This window comes from Papaver somniferum, chromosome 8 (assembly GCF_003573695.1).
Source record: "Papaver somniferum cultivar HN1 chromosome 8, ASM357369v1, whole genome shotgun sequence".
Lineage (NCBI taxonomy): Eukaryota > Viridiplantae > Streptophyta > Magnoliopsida > Ranunculales > Papaveraceae > Papaver > Papaver somniferum.
In genome coordinates this window covers 30,059,224-30,083,535 of record NC_039365.1, presented here as the reverse complement: position 1 = coordinate 30,083,535, position 24,312 = coordinate 30,059,224, and the positions used below count along the sequence as shown (strand labels likewise).

The 24,312-nt window shown below is 35.5% G+C and overlaps 1 protein-coding gene across 1 annotated transcript; it reads right to left on the bottom strand.

Annotated features, from left to right (window-relative positions):
• Positions 1–2,986, bottom strand: LOC113304732 (ACT domain-containing protein ACR8-like). Its single transcript, XM_026553877.1, has 5 exons — positions 2,629–2,986; positions 2,218–2,263; positions 2,013–2,127; positions 1,180–1,913; positions 1–1,058 (listed from the first exon to the last, which is right to left on the bottom strand). Exons 1-5 carry the CDS (start codon positions 2,688–2,690, stop codon positions 693–695), a joined length of 1,323 nt encoding a protein of 440 aa, XP_026409662.1. The 5' UTR covers positions 2,691–2,986; the 3' UTR covers positions 1–692.
• Between the last annotated feature and the right edge of the window lie 21,326 nt (positions 2,987–24,312).

Below are 24,312 nucleotides of genomic sequence, written 5' to 3'. Positions count from 1 at the left end.
AAGAGAATCAACATAATAAGCTTAGATTAGAATGAGACTTAAAAATAGATTAGATCTGATTAATATAGAGAGAAATCCACAAATGTCAACCACTAATTTCTTCTTCTTCTTCTCCTAAGTTGGTTGCAACTAACAAATGAAAGTCATCATCATAACTATATACAAATCAACTGTCGGTGTAAAAAAACCTGTAAAACCATGAAAACACACCCCAAACAATCCAATCTAAGATTTTTCTTTTAGATCTTCACTTTTCTACCAACTCTCTTCACCTGTCTTTGTTGCCAGCTAAATTCGCATCCCCACCACCACCACAGTCCACAGAATTATCCAAATCTTAGCCTTCAAGTATTTCCCTCCCCTTTTCAAATTCAAGAATCAAAAACACAGATGGAGAATGGGGGACCTCAATTTTCAACCAACCAAACCCTAACTATAAATCAACTACTACTACTTGGACCCCAAATTTCATTTTCATTCCTTTCCCAAGCCTTTTGAATAATAAAATCTTTATGTACAAATTGAACCCCAATTCTTCAAGCAAAGTATATTCCCATTTCCCTCCCTTCCTAATTCTGCTTAACTTTTTAATTTTCCTCCTCCTACTATTACTGCGTATATTCTTCTTCTTCATCTTGCTTTTTCTCTTGTTAACTCTGTCTTCTATGGTTGAATTCTCTCCCCCCCCCCCCTTAAGCTCTATGAATAATAGAACTCAAACTGTATAGATGCCTTCTAACTAAACTTCCCAAGGATACTAATACTGCACCGCCAACTCCGCCGCCGGCCGGAGAATCATCCCATGAAACTTTTGGAATAGAACATGGTGGATCTTTCACAATTAGATCATCTAGTCCTATTCTTTCGCGAACTTCTTCGATTGTTTTAGAAGAAACTTGATAGCCGGCTGTGTCTGTCACGTAGAAAGTATCAAGGGCCATGTCATCTTTGGTTGAGATTTCTGCTCTTGCAACATTTAATCCATTTTCGCGAAAAGTCCGTGTAACATCAGATAGCAACCCTTGTCGATCTGCCGTGCATAACTCAAGCCTTACACCCTGGTAACAATCAAACAAAGACCAGATATTATTAGCACTTGATCAAAAATGAATCAAATTTCAAACAGAGCTGCAATTGCCTAGAAATGAAATGATTAATTGACAGGGACTACGAAATTACCTCAGATGCCCTTCTCTCAATGGAAGCTACCAAACACTGAATGACTCGTTGTCTTTCAGCTTCTGAACTAATTGGGGTTCCATCACTATGTCTGATGTAAAACTCCTGTTGAGCTTGGTTTCCTGTTGTATCAATTGTGCCGTGGAAGACAACATACTGCATATCAGTCAACGTACAAACGACGTCGAAAAATAACTTAGGTCTGTCTTTACACATAACATTAACCACAGAATAACCCCTCTCAGCCCAATTCTGAACTGTAACAATAGGCGAATCATCGTCGGGTTTCTTCTCGTAATCACGGTCAGCAAACATCATTTGGTGAAGCCTTCTCTCAGTATGAGTAACAGCAATAGAAGAAACTGTAGTTTTAGCGCTTCTAATATCATTATCCCCTTTAAGAACATTCCTTAATCGGCTTTCGATTTTGCTGATTTTCAATGAATCTTCAATTGGACAACCAGAATCAATATCCTTAACATAAATCAAAGATGCAATTCTTCCATTGTGTGTCCAGACTTTCGATTCAACAACATTACACTGAAGATCAGATAGAACAGCGAAAACCTCTGAGAGTAAACCTAATCTATCAGTCCCTGTTAATTCCAACACGGTTAGTCCATTCAACTCGTTGGGTTTCACAGTGTTGTTGCTCGTGTTGAAAGACTGTTCAATGTAATTGATCACGCTCTCATCAGTGAGTTTGTTGCCGTTTTGATCCGTCACATGAAAAACTGAAGCAAGCACACAGAACAAGCATTTAATTAGAAAACTGAAAAAACAGAACAAATGCGTTTGAGAAAGAAACAGAGAGGGGGGTATGTGCTTCTTACCATCCATGAACCATCTTCCATCAGAGGATATGTAAGCCTTTTTGATGGACAGGTTGAGATCTGTAAGGATTTGAACAGCTTCTAACAGAATTCCATCCTTTTGGGCACTGTCAATCTGAAATGGAACAATGAATTATTAGTTTACTGGAAACCAATTTTTAGGGTTAAAATCTTAGAAACATGAGGATGGATGTGTGAAATTTACCTTGACTAGTGTTGAAGAAGCACAAACAGCATTGTCAATTTCAACTCTGTAAAGAAGAAATCAAAGAGAGAAAAATTAGAAAAAACAAATTTTAAACAGAGGAAGAAGTCCAAATTAGACCTTCTAGAAATATTGAAAGATCAAATCAAACTTTTGAGGGATTGAAGAGTCAGGCTAATTTTGACGAGACCATGGAAAATTAAGGGAAAAAAAATAAAGGTGATAATTACGTTTTGCAAAAGAAAACATCATTCAAATCCCAAATTTAAAAAAAAAATTTAAAATCTAAGAATTTTTTTATTTTTGTTAAGAAAATCTCCAAGAAAAAAATCTCTAAAAATAACAAAAATTACCAAATTAAACCCACTTTCAGAAAATGTTTGAAGAAAAGGGAAGGATGAGAAAACAAACCTTGGTGTGTTCATTCTGATGACAAGCTTTTCATATTCATTGAGACAACCAGACCACTCCATCTTTCTCTGTTTCCTTGAAATTTCTTGAACTCCTTGAAAAATTCTTCAGACTTAAATAGCAAACACAGAAACTTCCTCCTTGTTTAAAACAACAAGATAAACAAAGATAATTTATCTTCAGAACTTCTCCTTAAAATAACTCAATAATGCCAGTGACTGATACTAAGAATAATCTTCAGAAACCCTTTTCTTGTTGTTGGGGGTTCTTGTCTAAATCGACATTAACAACCACCACCTTCTTCAAATTTCTTGGGTTCTTCTTTTTTTTCTCTCTGGCTGTGTATAAAATAAAGTTTTTAGTGAGTGGAAAGACAAAGCCATTCTGTGTTATTTATACCAATATCCCCGTCTTTAATTTAGAAGTTCTAATTTTTATTATTATTTTATTACCAGTAATAAGACGATTTCTCGATATTTTTTACACTTTCCATTTTTAAGACTGAGTTACTGACACGAATCGGTGTTGTTGAACAAACGATTTTAGACAGCTACGTGTCTTTTGTTAGAACCGCCTTCTTTTGTCCACATCATATGCCAGGTGGGCTGTTGCTTTGCTTGCATTCAACTCCAGTTTTGTTGATTTTATTATAGCTGTAGTTGTTGGCCAGCAGTTTCCATTTTGTATCTACCGTAGTCTGCATCCCATGTTGCTGGGAAGACGCCGATTGACTCGGTTTGCAAGGGAATGATTGTCTGTATTTACCGGACCAAGCAATTTCAAAGCAGGGGTGCCTAGTTGCACACCCAATCAACCTGGCTCACAAGCCTAAAAGTTTTTAGGGCCCAAGTCTCCAAACCTGTTTTTTCTTTCCTGTATCCTAACAAGATTAGTGAAGCTTTTGGCTCCGCTTTGTTGCCAAATATTTATAAAATCGGTTTGCAAAGAAAAAATTGTCCAAATGTAGGCGTAATCGTTAAATCGAGTACGCGGAAAATTGTATTTGTAAAAGTTTGCGTAAGAAAATTAGGTTAGGAATTATCCTCTAAGAATCGGATATTTTATGGACGTGATCAACCGTAGATATTGTCTAAACTCTAAACATGTGGCCTTATAGGATGTGCCGCCAACCGTATCATACGTCTTAAAGATTAAGATTTTGGCCATTTGGTTTTGCCGATCGACCCATGGACTGGTATTATGGAGGCGTCATACCGTTACTGTCGGCCGCTTACTTTTTGGTTTTTCCTTTTATTACATCGTTACGGCCGGTCTTTGGTTTACACTATGTTTTCTTTTCTTTTCGTGTGCAATTAATTACGCAACATATCGATGCAAAACTGGTGGTGTTATTAACTGCTTGAAAATTTGAGGTTGGGTTTGTCAATTCGAAAGTAGAATCTTCTCTAATTGGGTGGACAGAGCGGAGAGGCCATGTCCTCTTGGTATTTCTATTGTTAGAAATAGATCCATTGACGTTTTGACTATAATTCAAAATGTACCACATGAGGTGCATTTATACATTGACTAATTTGCATCAATGGGCATGGTCATTGCTCAAGTACTATGTTGATGGCTATTGACATGGTTCTGTTTGAGAAGTGGTTTAGACGATTGATTTGTAGCTATTGCATGGGCTACGTGGTCTAAACGCCTACAAGTGATCTTGGGAGCGGAAATAGGCTTTGTTTGAAGCTAAAAGTATGGTCACCATCCAGAAACCATAGATTCCTATCAAGATGTTGCTCAAGGAATATTCACAATGAAGATTCTCCCTAAGTTACTATGCCAGCTATCAAAGCCGTAGTAATCGAAAATATTTTGTTCTCTTAAATCAGATACCAGAACTACCAAGCCAGGGCTTTAATTTAATTATAGTCAATTGACGGTATCACATTTACTCTATTGTTGGTTAGCAAGGCTAAAAACTCAGGAGTTTATTTTGTAACCTCTGAACCACTTTTTTCTTTCGGGGAAAGAGACAAGCCTTGTATATTAATAATAAATTGATGTTGAATTGAAACGGTTACAACAGTTGCAGGATAAATGACTGGTTTTGGAGATTTTTTTTTAGCAAATTTGGATAATTTAACCAGATAGCATACACTTCATACCAAGGACTAACGACATAGACACACCACGAAATTTGAAGAAAAATCTAACCATTTCCGATAGATTTTCAAGTAACATGACAAGTTCAAATAGATACCTTTAAATTAAGGTCACTTTTACCCGAACCCTAATGTTTCCGGTCATATACACATGTAGATGTATCTTTAAACTGTAAGAAGGAATTCAAACGCAAAAGGGCATTGTTGAAGATATGAGAACAACACATATCAGGATTGGGTAGCCATCAAGTTTTGGCAAGACAAAGTCGAAGTACAATCCATGTTTGAAGATTTTTTCTAAGACTTCTCTAAAATCTCTTCTCAGAAGAATGATAATCTCAATAATATGGTATCTTGAGATTCCTGGAATGTAATACTGAGAAGAAATGGTTAGATCATATGAGATTCTAAAGGTCATGGAGCCTTTACTTTTTTAGGTACTCTTACTCATCTGGATACGAAAGAAGATGAGCTAAAATGTAGTGTTCAATGCAAAAAACTGCCATGATTGGTTAATCACACAACATAAAGACATAGCAACAAAAATGCCTTTCAAACTCACTTCCCCTGTTTTTAGAAAAAGAAAGATATTTTCACTTTAGTCTAAAGATAGGCCAAATTGAAAAAGTGACAGTATCTTTAAGAAAACAAAAACAAACAGAGGTAGTATTTAGGTAAATTTGTTCCTCCTGATGCCAAGCACAACGGTAAAGGATATCCCTTAGCTATCCCTTATTTGAAGCATAGCGAAATGCGCCAAAATTCATCTCACTATAGGCATCCCTTAGCTGAACAACACAGAAGTTGAGTTTTCGTGTAAATAGTGCAAACTGGGGAACTCAATATCCTTATTTTATTTTATTTTTAATTAAAGTGGAATATTTGTATAAGTTAAAATATAATTAAGAGATAAAAAAAAAAAGAGATATAATAGGTTAAAAAGAAGTTTTAGTAAATAAAAAAAATGAAAAAATAGAATTTTTATAAGAGTGAAAACCAGAATCAGATATTCAGTATCCGTTGGAAATCACACGGACATGGAGTTTCCAAAAAGTGAAAAAGCACGCAGAATTTCCCTTAGCTACAAGACGCATCAAATGTGATCAACTTTAAAGTGTAGCTAAGAGATATCGCTACTTTAAAGCGATATGGAAGACCATACTAGTTGGATTCGCTACAATTTTATAGTGAAGCGAAATCGCTTACCATAGTGCTTGGTCTAATGTGCAAATTTTTTGGGCAGCAAAAGAAAATGCTATTATGACAACAAATAATCTTATAAGTAGAGGATGTCAACTCAGTAATATACAACGTTCTATATGTCATCAAGTACCGGAATCCATAAACCATTTACTTCTACGTTACGACTATGTGGAAAAAAATGTGAATATTTCATTGGTAGCTTTAATGTTAGATGTGCAAAGACTGGCATAATTTCAGCTCAACTTGAGCCTAGGAATTCAAAAGAGGGAGAAACAGAAAAAGGAAAATATGACCATCAGTCATCTTTACATTATGTTAGGAAGTTTGAGAAGAAAATAATAGAAAAATAATGGATAATAAGTTTCACAGATTTGCAGGAACAATTATAAATGAAGCTAAAGCTGGTATTTTTTCAATGGGTGCAATGAGAATTGGTCAATAATTACATCTTTCAGTGATCTAATCCCTTCTGGAAAGTCATTATAGATTGTAATTTGAATTTTTGTTGCTAGGCTAGTTAGAGAGTTTTTTTCTTTTTGTAAGTAAGATATTGCATAAAAACAACTAAGACTCAAAATGAGTCGCGGTTACAAAGGAAGTAGAGCCATCTAATATGGGATGTTGAGAACTCCCAATATTAGATTTATCTACTAGAATTTGGTTTCTACTACAAATTGGAGGATAAACTCCCCATTCAAGACTTGAATTTAAAGATCTAACATGTTTTGCCAAGATATTCGCTACTTGGTTACCTAGTCTAGGAATAAAAGAAAATCCCAAAAAATTGTCACAAGACTGACCTATTCTGTTAGTCTCCATAATACAAGCTTTAGCTTTCGAGAAAATGTCTACATATTTACCATTTATCTAGTTAATGATGTTCTCGGAGAGTATCAAGCTTTAGCTTTAGCTAGAGAGTTTGATATTATAATATGTAAGCTTTAAGCTTGTACTTTTCATTCGATTTAAATACAATTTAAAAAAATTCCTCTCAAACAATTCTGTTTCTACCTTTTAATATCAGGTTTCTTGACTTAACTCTTACGGCATCCCATTTTTTGCAATACAAGTTTGTGCACCGGTAAATTTAGTTCAAATCCACTGTATTTCAATTTAGTATTATTGCATTAGAAATCGGAGAAAATAAAACAATACGATGGTTTTCACTAGAGCTCGAGTTACCCTCATATCACAACTAATTACGCGGATCGAGTTATGGCACCAAGATATTGAGTTAGTCATTAAATGCTATCAATACTATTGCATGGGAACACATATAACGCACATATACCTTGGACATCCGTACTCATGAACGATCAGATATTAGATTACACTGTCTAGCTATTCTGACGGAGTTGGATGAAAATTAGATTCAACAATTTGAATTCACAATCTCGTTTCCAATCATAAATTCTAACCACATTTGTTATAATTATTATTAATATTAATCGACAACAAAATAATTATATGCAATTACAATATCACCATAAATTGTAACAACATTTTTGTTCATCGCGCGCATTTGTTTCGACACAGTGTACTGATTTTAATAGACAAAACAAGTGCGCATATCACACAACTTATCCGCAATATATCTCCAAACGTAAAAAAAAAAGAAGGTAAGTTATAATAGCTTTAAATTACCATTTACTCATCCGCAAAATCATTATAACATTACTGCACATGATACTTCTCTATCAAAATATATTCTCCCATTCATTACTAATTCTCTGTTCCACCATTTACAGTGAGCATGCGTAACCAGCCCATTCAATAGCCAAAGTTATTGCCTTGAAAACGAAAATCTCGTATTCTGTATTGCTAGTAGACTTGAAACCGACAATTCGTATGGCCGTATATTTATAGGAAAAAAACATACCGTATTCTAGATACACTCCTAGAGAATCAGAGTATCAGGCTACTATACCATGCAAGTTGACATCAACCTATAGCTAGCTAGGCTACAGTACTAGGTTGTACGAGAAAATGACTTTGCACTAAAAAGTAACCATAAATATCAAAGTAGAGGTAACTCTGTCCATCTCATGAACAAAAAGTCATCGTCTATTTATGTTCTCTTTTCAAAAACCTAAATGCACCTATTGTCGTTTTTCCAAAATCGACAAGCCACTCCTGCAGTGTAGGTTCCTATAGTTGCCGGAAAACGCTGTTTAGTTACAGCTACTAGGGCCACCACCACCACAGAACACCACCCTTTTCCTCTCAGAATTAAATTGTCTAGGTGAACCCATCATCATGTGCAACAATGTCAGTAAATCACGTGTTCATGTTTTTCGTTTAGTGAACCTAATTTAAGTCCCATGTGGCACGACAACATTACGATTGTTCTCCTGTACATCGTATCTCACTATCTACTCCTCCACTCCGCATAAAATAATCATTCGAAAATTATACGAAAAACAACCAGAAACACTAATGACCGTAAGATCTAGGTTTCCGTCAAGATCAACCTGCCAAGTAGATAGAGTCAACATTCAATGTGATTCATTCAACGTGCGCAGTAGTAGTAGACCACTAACCACTTACTATTACAAACTGTTATAAGTAACGGTAAATGTCAGGGAAATGACGACGGTTGAATAGTTGAAATGTTTGACTATTTCTCGTAACGGGGTTTTGATCCTGGCGGGAAATCTGAACATTTTCCCCGCTAATTTGGGAAGTTGGATAACAGGTCATTTGTTATTTCTCCGAATATCCCGAGAAAAGAAGTTTGGTGGGGTTGAGTTGGTAAAGTACGGTCGGGAGAGGAGATGGCGGAATGTCCGAGATGTTTTTTTTGTTTTCACTTTAGAAAGAGAGAAGATGGGCTAGGAGGCCTAGAAGAGAGAGAGATAGGAAATGGCTTTTCATTGGCGTAGAGAGACAACTTTGTACGAGGTGTGAATGACGTGGATATGGATTATTTTAATTACACGTTGGATGCCATGTCAGAAATGATACCCCTGTCTCCTTAATTTTTACTTAATCATGTGGATATGGTGCAAATTAATAATTTTCTTTGGTCGGCAGAGTACGTGGTGCTCAATTTGGTCCATTGATCAAAAATTTTGAGCAGTTTGAATATATGGACTGAAGAGGGAAAACAAAAGTCACAGTAAAAACTCAAAGTCAATATAAGAATTATCAAATTTAACGGGTTATTATTTTCATCCCAATACTAATTTGTTGTTAAATTTAGTAACCTTTGTAGCACCATTAAAAGAAATTAATTAACGAACCTTCCTTAAAGTCTTAAAGGAGTAATAAATGCGAGGCCGAACGGCAAGTATTTGTGGGTTAAACGAAATCTTAATTATATAAACCAAAAGGCCAACATATCATAATACTATTTTATAAACAAGAACCGTTATGTACATCACATTTAAAAATTCTGCCAAACTTGGTTTTTGTAAACAAAGGACATGGCAATGTGTCCTTGTGCAAGTACTTGCGGGTTTAAACTTAACCTTCCATTCCAATGAAATGTTAGTTCCGCAATATTCAAAGAAAATCCGTTGAGCTGAAAATCAAATCTCGTACCTTCTAAAGTTTTTTTATGGGAGAGATCCAGCTTTATTCTTGTGCTGTTTGTTTTTCTAGCTTTTTGACTGTTGAAACAGTAACCCATTCCCGCCAACATTTGAAAAGTATTCCCATGCCCCCACGGTTTCGGATCTTGAAAGGAGATCTTCGAATACAAAAAACAGGGAAAGCAGTGTATTCTCTTTCTAGTGTCGTGGTATCCGACTACCCTCCGCATGGCGCTGCACGTCTTTGCATTGTGAAATTAAAGTAAAGGTCCATCATTGTTAGTGTTAAATGCAGATCTGACAAGATTGTGTTTAGGAGAAGAAGATTAGTTTGAACTGGTTGATCCCCGTTCGTGATTACTACTGCTGCTGAAATGAAAATATCTTGTACGACAACTGTACATGGCAAGTGATCTTGCGACTACCTACTGCATTCATTTCTTACAGTGCATAAGTTGCTGGCCTTATAATACTGTAGTGGAATGTTTGCATTAAATGTGAAATAAATACAGGTTACGACGAGCTCTTGTGCTAGCTAGCTCGATGTTAAGAGTTTAGATGGATCTTTGGAAGTTGATTTTGGCTTAGGATATTCCTTTTTTTCTAATCAACCCAAACATAGATCTTGCAATGATTTTCTAACACAAACTACAAAGACGTGCGGCACCTAACCGTGTTGAAACTGTAGTTGATCGATCTGACTCAGTTGACAAAACGATCTCTCATCTAACTTAGATTGGAAGTTGTTCCATATTGAGTTGAAGGGTAGTTACAATCAAAACATAATTAACATGTTTTTGGGTATCGTCCTAAACTTTATATTAAAGTGAACAATGAAAATTTTAGACTACAACACGCAACAACGTAAATTTTATGTGTCAAAGCATTTGTTTCAGTGAGGCATATTTCGGATTATAGTTATTGGATATTTTCAAGATTGTTTGCAGCTATCGGGGGGCGTAGCCCCTCCCGGTTGTGTTTGACCTGACAGGTCATGTCGTGGGGGTCTAGAAATTTCTATTCAAACTTGAACAGACGCGTCTCTCCCATAAGCCATCATTAATGACTTTTGGAAGCGTCCGTTGCTAATGAAAAGGCTTCACTAAAGGCATTCTCCCATTCTGATCAATCAATTCAACTTGTTTTCTCTCTTTCTAAAGCATCATCAGAAACCTTTCTCGTGTGTTCTTGACTGGGTTAAGGGGTACAAACCTTGAATCCAATTTATCTGTTGTAGGGGCTTTCATTGTATCCTGAAGGCATTATTTCGCATACCTGTTATAATCGCCAATTGATGGTGGGAGGGTAGAAATAATTGTCTAAAAGAAATCTATTCGAGCCTTGAAAGTCAAGAGTACAACAATTTCTCTCTGTTTAATTCATCCTCTATTTGAACCCATTTTCCAACAATAGTGGCAAACTATGAGCACTTGATCGTGTCCCACATGACAGACTCCGAGTCAAAATGACATTTCAAGAATTTTATTCCTCATGATGCAGATTTTAAATCACCAATCAAAATAGTTTGAGCGGTAAATTTTTCGTCATAATAGTACGGTCATGACTGACCTTTTTGGATTGGTCCAAGAACACATTTTGAGTCGTGGTACATATTGTCCATGGATGATCTGCTTGATTTGGAAAAGTAATCTAAGAGCTTTTCAAATAAACTCAATTGAAAATCGGATTATAACCAGTGTACAAGTTTTGTTAAGTGATAGGTGTTTAAAACACCTTGATTATCATTTATAGTTTATGCTTTCCATTCTATTTATTTTGTAAACTATGTATATTAAGATGGAATTGGGATTTCTTTTTTAGATGTAAAAAGAAAATATTAATCAGGCAATAAATTGGACATCACACTAGATTGAGATACCTTTAGCTGAATTTGGGTTGAGAAATGCCGAAGATGCTTTACACGAGCTTCCTTTGCTATATTTTCCGCTGCTGAGTTATATCTTCTGTTAATATACTGCACCTGAGCTTGAGGGAGTTTTTGCAGAATTGTTTGAGTCTCCTTTATGGTGTTATCTGCGTTCCAATATGGGATCTTGCATTCCTTTTTGATGGTTTCAGCTAACATTTTGCAATCTGTAACTAAGGTGACATTAGATAAAATATTTTCACTCAACCAAGAAGCAGCTTTTAATAAAGCTTTTGATTCTGCATGGAACGCCGAGAAAGCCCTATCTGATCCAGCTGCAATGTGCATAAAAGATTCGTTGTCCGCTGAGTATAGGATGAAAGCATAACCCATGGTGTAATTTTCCTTTTTAAAAGCCGCATCTATGAACAGTATCCAGTCCGATGTTAAGTTTGACCATTTTTCCTTAAAGACCGTACCTCGTTGAACTCTTTTGCTCTTCTGAATATTCTCTTGAAGATATTGTTGTATGAATTTTTTGATTTGCTCTATAAGAGAATTTGGGTTTGGATTTATTTTATCAAAAACTACTGAGCATCTATACTTCCAGATAAACCAGGAGATTGAGTAGTTTGAGAAAGCTGGTCCCGTAATCCACATCCATGTTGCTATTGAATCTGTATTAATTCTTGAGTTGACTACTTCTAAAGATAACCCAAACCAAACAGCTCTAGCAAAAGGGAAAGATCTTATTAGGTGTTGCTCTGTTTCTTGGACTTGGGCGTTACACATTGGGCAATCCGTATTGAATTCTTTGTTATGCGCTCCTAGTCTTGCATTTGTTGGGAGGGATTTATGAGCTAGTTTCCAAATAAATAATTTGATCCTCGGATTCACGTTAATTTTCCATATCTTTTGTCAAGAAAATTCACCTGAGTTGTTGTTTTCTTGGTCTTGGTTTATAAGGAAATTATATACATTTTTCGCTGAGAAAATTCTACAGGAATGATGTTGCCATCTAACCTTATCTTGTTCTTGACTATTTGGAGAAATGGCTAGAATTTTTTCTTTTATATTAGGAGTGAAGAGATTATCGAGTTTATCTTGATCCCAACTTTCTTCTTGCGTAGCCAGTTCACTTACCCTTTGTGGAACCGGCTCTGTAGAAACCACTGGTTTTTGAAGTGTATTTTCAGTAGGAACCCATTTATCCTCCCAAATTTTAACCGACTCTCCATTTTTGACTTGCCAAACGAAGTTACCTTTAATAAGGCTTAGGACTTTTTGTATGCTTGTCCAAATCCAAGATAAATTTAAAGTTCTATAATCTTCTAAAGGGTGGTTGTTAGGAAAATATTTGGCTTTCAATAATCGCGCCCAAAGTTGATCATGTTCTCAGATAAGTCTTCTAGCCAACTTCGTTAGGAGGGTAATGTTGAATTGATGATGGTTTTTAATTCCAAGGACTCCTTGTGAGATTAGTTTGCAAATGCTGACCCAAGATTTAAAATAACCTCCTCTTTTTTTGTTCTTATCTTTATTCCACCAGAAGTCTCTTTGGATTTTATCCATTTTGTCTAGAGTTTCCTTAGGAAGATCAAGGATTTGCATCTGGTAAGTAGGAAAACCTTGTAGGACGGATTTTATCAGCACCGTTCTTCCAGCTTGAGAGAGTAATTTCGATTTCCAACCTTCCAGAGTAGCATAGTACTTTTGTAGAAGGGGTTCAAAATTTTCCTTTCTTTTTTTATCAAAAAAGAGTGCGCCCCTAAGTATTTATCATATTTTGTTATCAAAGGGACTTTTAGACTTTTAGCTATGATTTTCCCATGTTTCGGATGAATTCTATGGCTGAAGTATATTCCGTATTTTTGAAGGTTTACCATTTGACTCGTAATTTCTCTAAACCTGGATAAGATGTCTAGAAGGTTTTTTGCTCCCCCTAAGTCTGCTTTTGTGAATAGGAAGTAATCATCTGCGAAGAAAATGTGGGAAATATTGGGAGCATTTTTGTTTATCTTTAGACCAGAAATTTTCCTCTCCGAAACCACCTTTTCTAGAAGTCTATATAGAATTTCCATGCAGATTAGGAAGAGATAGTGAGAGAGTGGGTCACCCTGTCTTATCCCTCGAGAGGTTTTGAAAGCAGGACCCGGAGAACCGTTTAGAAGAATGGAGAGAGAGATTGTAAAAATACATTGCATTATGAGATTAACCCAGGAATTGCTAAAACCTAGTGTTGTAAGAGCAGATTTAATGAAATTCCATTCCACTCTGTCAAACGCTTTGGAAAGATCTAATTTTAGAGCAAAATGGACTTTTCTAGCTTTGGAAGTTTTCATTGTGTGGATAATCTCATGGACAATGATGATATTATCCGTATTTGTCTACCGGGTAGAATGCCCGATCGGTTAGGAGAAATTATCTTATTAAGAATTGGTTTAAGACGGTTGGAGAGAATTTTTGATATGATTTTGTATATGGTACTACTCAGGCTAATGGGTCTAAAGTCAGCTGGGGTTTGAGGAGTGGAAGTTTTTGGGATAAGAGTTATGAAAGAGTAGTTTAAATTAGGATCTAAAGTTCTGTATTTAAAGAATTCTTGAACAGACTGAATTATATCTGGTCCCAAAATATCCCAATTGGCTTTAAAGAAACCCGGTTGAAAACCATCCGGACCTGGAGCTCCCCACTGATTCATATTAGAAATAGTGTTTCAAATCTCTTGTTTTGAAGGGATGATGGTTAGAGAAATATTTTCCTCTTCAGAAATACAAGGATCTATTATATTATATAGGTCTTCCAAGTAATTTGGGATATGAGAAGTGCCTATCTGAGAGATATGGTTAATCAGGAGCGAATTGATTTGATCTCTTTCTGAAATCCATAGGCCTGAAGGTTCTCTAAGAGAATGGATGGCATTTTTTCTTTTCCTATTTGAAGCAGTGGCATGGAAGTATTCAGTGTTCTGGTCGTATTCCCTGAAGAATTTATCCCTAGAAATTTGGTGGTAATAGTCATTTTTAATCTTGTACCACTCTCTTAATTCTACTTGTAGTTTTCTAAAATTTTCTAGATTGGCGGAATAATTACCGGATTTATGTAGAGAATCAATTCTATTATTTAGGAATTTTATATTTTTGTGAATATTTCCGAAAACATCTGAATTCCATTGAGATAGGTCTGTTGTAAGAAGTTGAAGTTTGGCATGGAAGTTATAATTCTGATCACTACTGGAATGGAGAGTCCAAGAATTAGCAATCATGGAAGTAATAGATGGATGAGAGAGCCAGGATCTAATGCATCTAAATGGTTTTTATAAAATTTGTTTTTCTGGGTGAGAGTCTAGCAAGAGTGGAGTATGATCTGAACCAATTCTAGGAAGATGACTTACCTTGGTATTAGGGAAATTTTGTGTCCATTGAAACGATGTAAGGGCTCTGTAAATTCTTTCACATATATTGGTGTCACCTTGTCTGTTATTTGACCATGTAAAAGGAGCTCCCTCAAAGCCTGCATCCTGAAGCCCCATCGAGTCTATTGTCTGAATTATGAAAGACTTGCTGCTGAGATGGAATTGGGATTGTTTTGAGTTTATTAGGTACTTTGGCGACTGATATCAGGAGCTCATATGAGGATAAGTGGTTACATCTGAAGTCAGCACCCATGCAATTACTCTGGGCATCGTGAGTACAAGTTCAGAAACAAAAAGATTTTGTTAAATTTGATTGCATTGGAGCAAAAACAAAAGTGCAATTCTATATGAAATATAGGTAAGCTTATAAAAATCCGCGGACATAGTTGTTCTCGTATTATCTTTAGATTTCAGCATCATTTTATTTCTAATACAATTCAAATGATATAATCGATTTGAAGCTAGCTAATCCTCGCATCCGAGATGTATAACCTTATGTTGTACCACTTTCAAAGTCAGATGTTAAAAACTAATGGCTGACATTAAGATGTTTGATATTTCGAAATATATTGATGTTTGATAAGAATATAAAACTTCAAAAAAGAGATCTATTAACACAAAATTATTTTTATGTTCATTATTGTTTGAATTTTAAATAAAATATTAATACAAAAATTACGAAGCGGTGGGAGAATAACCATATCAATGGATCCTCTTTTTCAAACAAAATGCTTTTTTCCTGAAACAGAAAGAACCACATTTTTAACCCAACAATGCATATTTTAATGTGTGCCCTTATTATTTGCAAACCGACACAGAGTACTACATATCTGTGAAGCCATCTAAACAAGATGTTAAAGTTCGAAGCCGTGCCACGGTGTTGAACAAGTGAAAGAGTATGTTGCCAACTCAAAATTCTAAAAACCAGTTTCTCTGTAACCTCGATCAAATTTTTATTTATATTTTGACCATCATATTATCAGTAGCATATCGACATCGCCAGATGCGTCTGTGTCACTGCTGAATCAGCATTCAGTTCCCTAGTATAAGTACACCAAGAAAATGATTAACCTAATCCTTAAACTCATCTTCTTCTTGATCTACTCACGTTCTTGCCACGAGATTAAGGATAAGTGCTTTAGCTTGAAGCATGTCTGGATCACTTCTCTTACACCGCCGCATCCTTAAAGTAGTTAATCAAAGATTCTTGGAAATCAGTTTATATTTTAATCTTAAAGCATGAAATTCATCGCGAGCACGACCTCTGTACTTCATTAACTATGAAGATTATTCAAATCACTTTTGACTTAAATTGTATCATGAACTATGCAGTATGTATATGCACGCACAATATGCTATCATAAATGCCGCATCTATGTATTATTTTACGTGATAAGCTATATGTAATAGTAGGTCACGTATTTGCAACATCAACACTAATAGATTTAATACATAAATTCTCGACAATTTGCATTAACAACTATTTTGGAAGACTCTTATGTCGAGCACGAACTGTATTCGATTCAGCGCACGTCTTGCACGTACTCGCAAGCTACTAGTTCTTTGTCTTCGATTGTAGTTCACTTAGCTCCATCCATGCCGGTAGGAATTTTTTTGATTTGATAATTGACAATTGAAATGATCACTGTCTCACGGCTTCGAGGCCGCAGAAATCCCATTCTTTGGCCTTGGGAATGTTTTTGTACCATTTGGACTTAATTTTTTGGAGTGTATTTGAAGAAACGAACTCAAGATATACTGCGTGATTCATGTGGTAAAAAAGGATAGAATAAGGATACACCCCTCCATACATGGTACTAAATGCACCGATCACAAGCATAACGGGATTTATATCTACAGACCCTATGGGATGGTATATATGATCCATCTCGTGCTCCACATTGAAATGTGTTTGGGATGAGCATGCATAATTCCCCACGGGAAAATTTATATCTGTATTCGTATATGCCACACGAGTATACTTACTTGGCCTATATCTAAAATTGTCTAGGCCAGTCGGTGACAGCATAGCTATGACTATGGGTCGTGATAGATTGCATGTTTTTCTGGGTACACGCTCGTACAAGTCCTATGTAAAATCCTTAGTCTGCATACTTAAATTTAGTATCCGCATATTTAAATGTTTTAAGGCAAATATTAGTGAAAAAGAAATAGAAATTATTTATGTTTATGGTGCAATAAATGCTGATAAAAAAGTTGGCCAACGAACACATATTTCGGACTTGGCTAAACGGATCCAAAAACCTTGGGTTCTAATTGGAGATTTAAATATTATTCGAGATCAGGCTAAAAAAACAAGGTGGAAACAATTCGAGCTCAAGCAGTACAACCTTTGTTACGCAAGTTATTGATTCTCTGAGCTTTCTAGATGCTGAATTTGAAGGAGCTCCATTTACATGGTCCAACAACATAAAAAGGGAAGCAAATATCTGCGAAAGGATCGATAGAGCGTTAGTATCGTACCAATGGATACAAATATTCCCGGATACAAAGGTAAGTCATCTAACCATAGTAGGATCTGATCACACCCCCTACTCTTTGATACAAACCCAGAAACAAAAAAGCTTCAAAAACCCTTTAGATGCATTAGATCCTGGTTATCTCACCCTACACTAACCACAATAGTGGCGGCATTTTGGAAACTTCACTCTACGAATTCCTCGGATAGGAATTTATCAACAAATCTAAAGCTTTATCTTCTGACCTAGCTCACTGGAATTCAGATGTTTTTCGCAATATTCACAAAAACATAAAAAAAACTAAATAACAAAATAGAGAATATTCACAAGTTAAGAAATTTCTCATCCAATATAGATATCCTCAAAAACCTACAAGCTGAACTTGGAAAATGGTACGAAATTAGAAATTATTATTACCATCAACTCTCTAGAGATAATTTTTTTAAAGAATATGATCAGAATACAAAATATTTCAATGCTACTGCCACAAGCAGGAAGAAAATAAATGCAATTCACTCTCTACGTGATCCCTCAGGCCTGTGGCACTCTGATCAAGACCAAATCAATTCTCTTCTTATCAATCATTTCACCCAGATTGGATCTATGCAAATGCCTAATTACAACATTGATTTATCAGAGATAATCAAGCCGTGTATTTCAGATTCAGACAATTTTTCTCTCATTCAAATCCCTTCTAAAAAAGAAATTTGGTCCACCATTTCCAATATGAACCCTTGTGGGGCTCCGGCCCCGGACAGATTCCAACTCGGTTCTTTCAAGGAAAACTGGGAAAATCTAGGTACGAATATAATTTAATCTATTCAGGATTTCTTTAGGACTGGGGAGATGGTGCAAGAGTTTAATCACTCGTATATTACTCTTATACCAAAAACCTCTACTCCACAAACTCCGGTAGATTTTAAACCAATCAGTATAAGCAATACCATTTATAAAATTATATCTAAAATCCTAGCAAATGGGGTGAAACCTATTCTTAATAGAATGATCTCGCCCAATCAATCATTCTTCCGGGGAGACAAATTACCGACAACATAATAATCTACCATGAACTCCTTCACTCGATGAAAACTTCCAAAGCTAAAAAAAGGTTTTCTGGCTTTAAAGATAGACCTTTCTAAAGCTTTGACAGGGTGGAGTATCCCTTCATCAAAAAAGCTCTATATATCCTCACTAGGCTTTTGTGACGCCTGGGTTAACCTCATTTTACAATGCATTTCCACCACATCTTTCTCAATTCTTCTAAATGGATCCTCAAGACCAATTTTTTTTTTTCAAATTCTAGAGAAATTAGACATGGTGATCCCGTATCTCCTTAACTTTTTCTCATATGCATGAAGATCTTATCAAGACTCATTGAAAAAACAACAGAGGATAAGAAAATATCTGGGATTTAGATAAATAAACATGCCCCAACCATTTCACACCTAATCTTCGCAAATGATTTTTTTTTCACTAAATCAGACCTAGGAGAAGCAACAAATTTACTGGATATTTATCTTTATTCGGAGAAATCACGGGACAAATGGCAAACCTATAAAAATCGGGAATCTATTTTGAGCCCGAAAATTCATCCAAAACATGGAAAAATAATAGCGAAGATCCTAAAAGTTCCCTTGATGACAAAGAAAGATAGATATCTTGGCACACCTCTTTTATTTAATAAAAATAGGAAGGAAAACTTTGAACCCCTTCTCCAAAAATACTATGCGACTTTACACGGTTGGAAAGCAAAACTTCTATATCAAGCGGGTAGGACAGTCCTAATTCAATCCATCCTCCAAGCTTGCCCGACTTACCAAATGCAAGCTCTAGCTCTCCCTAAAGAAACAACAGATCAATTAGATAGAATACAAAGAAATTTCTGGCTGAATAAAGATGAGACAAAAAAAGAAGGTTATTTTAAAGCGTGGATTAACATGTGCAATTCAAAATCGCAAGGGGAGATAGGTATAAAAAAATCCTCATAAATTCAACATAGCTCTCTTAAAGAAGTTGGCCAGCCGTCTAATGACAAAAAAATATCAATTTTGGGTGAAACTACTCGAAGCAAAATACTTAAAACTCTAATCTTATGGATCCTACAAGAAACTATGAGCTTTCCTGGATTTGGACAAGTATTCAAAAATGACTAAGTATTATTAAGGATAATTATGTTTGGAAAGTGAAAAATGGAGCTAACACAAAGATATGTGAAGACAATTGGATACCCAACTCAGATAAATTCTAAAGGCCAAGAGATAAAGAAGACCCGTTACCGGAAAAAGTCCAAGACCTAATAAACTCCGAAGGATCTTGGGATAACGAAAAATCAGAAGATCTTTTCTCCCCAGAAATAAAAGAAAAAATTCTAGATATTTCACCATTAAAAGGCGAGGCAGATAAAATTAGATGGAAACATCATCACTCGGGAGCTTTATCAGTGAAAAACATATACAATTTCATCGTTAACTGATATGGCACAAGCGGAAGCAATAAAAGAGAAGGAGAATCCACTCCTTAATGGTGATGATAGAACACTCCAATCCAGGAACAAAGACTCTAATCTAAGAGTTAAAAGAGAGTAACAATGGTGTTTAACCAAACAAACTTTAACAGTTTCATTAATCAATCAAAATGAGCTAAACCAAGCTGCTTTGCAAAACAGAAACGACGACTACTTATAACTATTAAACTCAAGGAACTACACGTAAGTGTAGTTTATCCTAACGACTTTACTAACAAGATACGCCGGATAACTCCTTTTGACTTATCTTATTAGACTTGCACATTATCCAACTAACAGAATAAGGTAAATCCTAACAAAACAGACTCAACAATGAATCTGGACTTCCTAATAAGATTCGCATAAGAAAATGCCCTAAATACGTCCCGTATCATTAACCAAAATCGGGAAAATGAGAATAATAGTGATTTCCCTTGGAAAAAACTTTGGAAAATGCAAGTAATTACAAGGATAAAACTGTTTGTTTGAAAACTATACCAGAAGGCGCTTCCTATACGAAAAGCAGATTGTCAGCTCATAACCGAAAATTTCACCAGAGTGCCCAATGTGCAATTAGCAGGATACAGAAACAGAACAACATCTATTCAGAATTTTCCCTTTCGCTAAATCCATGTGGTTTGGTTGCTCTTTAGACGCAGTATACTCTCAGATTCCAACGAATTTGATCACCTCTTGGGTAAAAAAATGGATTACTGATACAAAATTTTCGCAATTCAGTGAAAATTTTGCAACAACATTATGGTGCATTGGGAAATATAGATGCGAAGTGGTTTTTGGAGACATCATCCGAATGGAACAGTGTTAGTAGAACAAATTAAGAAATTTCCTATCTCACCGAATATCAAAAACAAGGTAACATTACATTGCACCCAAAAAATAAGGAGCATAAAATCTTCATGGTCCATTATAAAGACAGATTGGATAATATTCGTTGATGCTTCTTATAAAAAATAAACCCATGGGATATGCCTATATTCTGTACATTGTGGATCAAAAAACTTTAATGCACCTCACTCTGGGTTCGGAATGGGCTTCTTCAGCTCTTCATGCAGAAGCGAAAGCTCTCCAAAATGCGGTAAAATGGTTAGCAGAAAATATCATATCTAGTGTTTCTATCGTTACGAATTGTAAAATTCTAGCGGAATTTATCATCAAGAAAGACAAGGATACTTCGTGGTTAGCTGAGAATACTATTGAAAGAAACTATTACTATTGTTGAAAATCTTTCTCAAGCCCAAGTTAGATATATAAACAGAGATCATAATGCAGCGACAGACTCAGTTACAAAAGAAACAAGGAACAAGAAAATACAACACAAATATATACATATTTACCAACGAGTTTACAAACCGAGCATTATTCTAATATCATTGATAAAAATAAAATTGTAAATTCATTGTATTACATTGCTTAATCAAAATATTACTAACCATTTCTTAAAAAGGAAAAAAAACTCCTTGGTCACTTTTTAGCCAAAAACCCGTCTAGCTAACGGTTGAAAATACTGCCCGTTTACCGCCAACAAACAGATGATATGATTTCTATCTTTTTTGCACAGTAATAATCATTTTTGTCCGGTTTGCAAACTTGCTTTGACGTGGGATAAATTGATACCCATCTCAATACAATTCATCACATGCACCAACTCTAATTCCTTCATTAAGGATAAGTGCTTCCATTTATGTTTTAGATAGTAAAAGATATTATTATGATACAAGAAAGTAAAATCATTAAACCAGTTTAACTAGTGGGGAGGTGCAAAAGGCTTATTATTTTAACATAAGAAGTAAATGAATACACCCATACTCAATTGCACATCACTCCACCGTTGGCCATAGGAAATCAGTAGGATGTACTAACTACCGAATCCGAAGTAATCCGATGGTCAAAAATGCAACACGAGACCAACTTAGACCACAAAAAGTGCAATTTCCACCACCCATTGTTACGTAATACTTGATTTGATTTCATGTGCATGTTAACTTGCCTTGCAAGTAGGGTTTTAAGGTTCTAAATCTCAAATATTTCACTATCTCAATCACTTTCTTCACTTGATTAATTTCAAAAAATGGTTCATTATATAACTAGGCAATGAAAAAGTTATTACTCGAAACTGAGGTCTTGTCATTAGTAGAACAGAGAAAGTGAAAGCGGTTGTTAACAGTAATCCATAAATTAGATACCAGCTAATTGATATTTTGATCCAATCAGAGTCAATTCTTGCTTGCTGTGGTTTGGATGAAAATGATATCCTAAATTTGACCGGTGATCTGTTGTTTTAATTTCAATGATTGAAACCCCTCGATGTCCGGAGCGTATTCCTATTTGTTAGTAGCAAATTAACTATCATCATTAATGTTAAAATAATCCTAATAATTTAAGCTGACATCAACAATAGATTCAATCTGTTTCTTTTGTTTACCTGGTATTTACAGCTATCTGTTTTGTAAATAAAAAGAATATTCTATTTGAAATTTGTTTTCATTTCTTCAATATTTTTTGATAGAATTGGTAAACCACTCAATAAAACAAATCATTACCAAAGTCAATAACTAATTTATTTGTGAGTCAAAATCAAGACTAATTATTATGCCATTTACAGAAATTTTGTAATATTTTTCTTCCAAACCAATATAACACTGCAATCTCAAAGAATAAGTCTTGATACGTCTGCGACCGGACAAATGCAACTAAAGCTATTTTGCGATATGATAGGCTTCTAAGGCTTTTAGTTGAAATCTTGGCTCAAGACCATTTGCATTGCATGGACACCAAGCTTTTATTCTTCTTCGAGCTCAAATTAAGATGATAAAAGACTCGCAACATAAGCTTGGGTCAATTGCCATCATGGACTTATGCAAGATTTTTCTTTCTTTATTTCTTGCAAACCTGGAATATGCAAAATATTATTGTAAAGTTTTTGGATGATGATACTAATTATCCGAGTTAGTAATTCATTAGTGACAGATTCTTTGTCGATTAAAAAAATAGTTGTCCAGTGCAAATTACTGCTAGTTACACAATTCACCCGAGGATTGGTGAACCTCTGATTAAACGCCAACCCTTATTTTTTTCACACTGCTCCTTGACCAAGCTTAACATCAATGACAATATACTACTACTACGACCTTGGTCCTTGACCTTTGGAGAGCATCAAGCAGGATATTCGTATTTTATAGTAAAACGGAAACAAGAAGCTGTCTCAGTTACACCCTTCCTCGTAGGATTGGTGAGCCACTATTTAAACGTCAACCTTAACTTATTTTTTTCCCAATAATTGCAGAAGTCAAAAGGTATTATAATCGTAAGTCAAAATCAATATTATCTTTTGAATAATTCTCTGACTTTTTCTCCCACACCCAGTATACACACTCAACACCAAAAGAATAAAAGGAGATCATGGAAGTCATAATGCCCACAGCCCAGCTTGGAAATGTAAACTGGGGTTTGCAGTAGCTGAAGAGACGGATAATGCTGCATTTTGTGTAGAGGCACCGAAAGCGTGAATTTACGTGAGGAATCGTGGTTGATCATATACCTTACCCTAGAAATTGAGTGACAAATCCCTTGTAGCACTATATACCTGAATAGTTATCCAAATAAATGGACACCACGCCAAACGGCTAAAGACCACCACCGAATATGACTAGGGGACCTCCTGGCCGCTATCAGCGAGCGCTTTTTGGTACCGCAAAACTTCTCCCAAAGAGAATACAGTGATTGAGGCTGAGGCACAGTGACAAGGTGAATATCTTGCGATTGTGACAACACTTGATTTGTTGTAAATACCATCATTGGTACTGGTATACCAACCACTTAGATCTCCTCAGGTTTAGTCACTATCCATCCAGCTGGGAAGATGAGCTGAACTATAACTTTTTTTCAGGTGTGTGGTGTCCATATTCATTTTGCATATTCCCCACCAATTGAAGGAAAATTCGGGTCCACCCTTCTTTGAATGATTCACAATGACATGGTATCTTGAATCCAGAGCACGGTTTACATTGATCATTCATTGTAAGCCAAGAGGCGTGAGTCAAAAAATCGTCTAAATCAAAATTGAAATGGAGGGCTAATAACTCATTGGTAAGGAATGAGAGAGTCTTGTTTGTTAAAATAACAAAAGAAGAACAAGAGCTACAATTTGAAAAAAAAAATTTTGTTCTGATGTTGCTTTTTGACTGAGAAAGGATATTTAGCTAGTAATTGATCTAAAACGGATTCCTTTCTTGCTTCTTCCAATTCCACAGTTGAAAAGCAACTTCCGAAGGTCTTATCCAAATACATTCGTCAGTCTTCATTCTCAACCACATAGGGCTAAGCCGCAGAATATGTTGCATACAATGGGCTAGTTCATTCACATTGCCAGTCGAAGAGCTAGTTTATAATTTATAGATAGATCGATAACTTAGAGGAGTGAGAGACCTTCTTTTTTTCCTTTTTGGTACAGAAATGAAGTCACTTCAGCCACCATAAGTTCGACAACAAGAATTAGATATTAAGAATGCATGTAGATAGAATGATCAGGAGTTCTAACGCCTTAACTTAAAT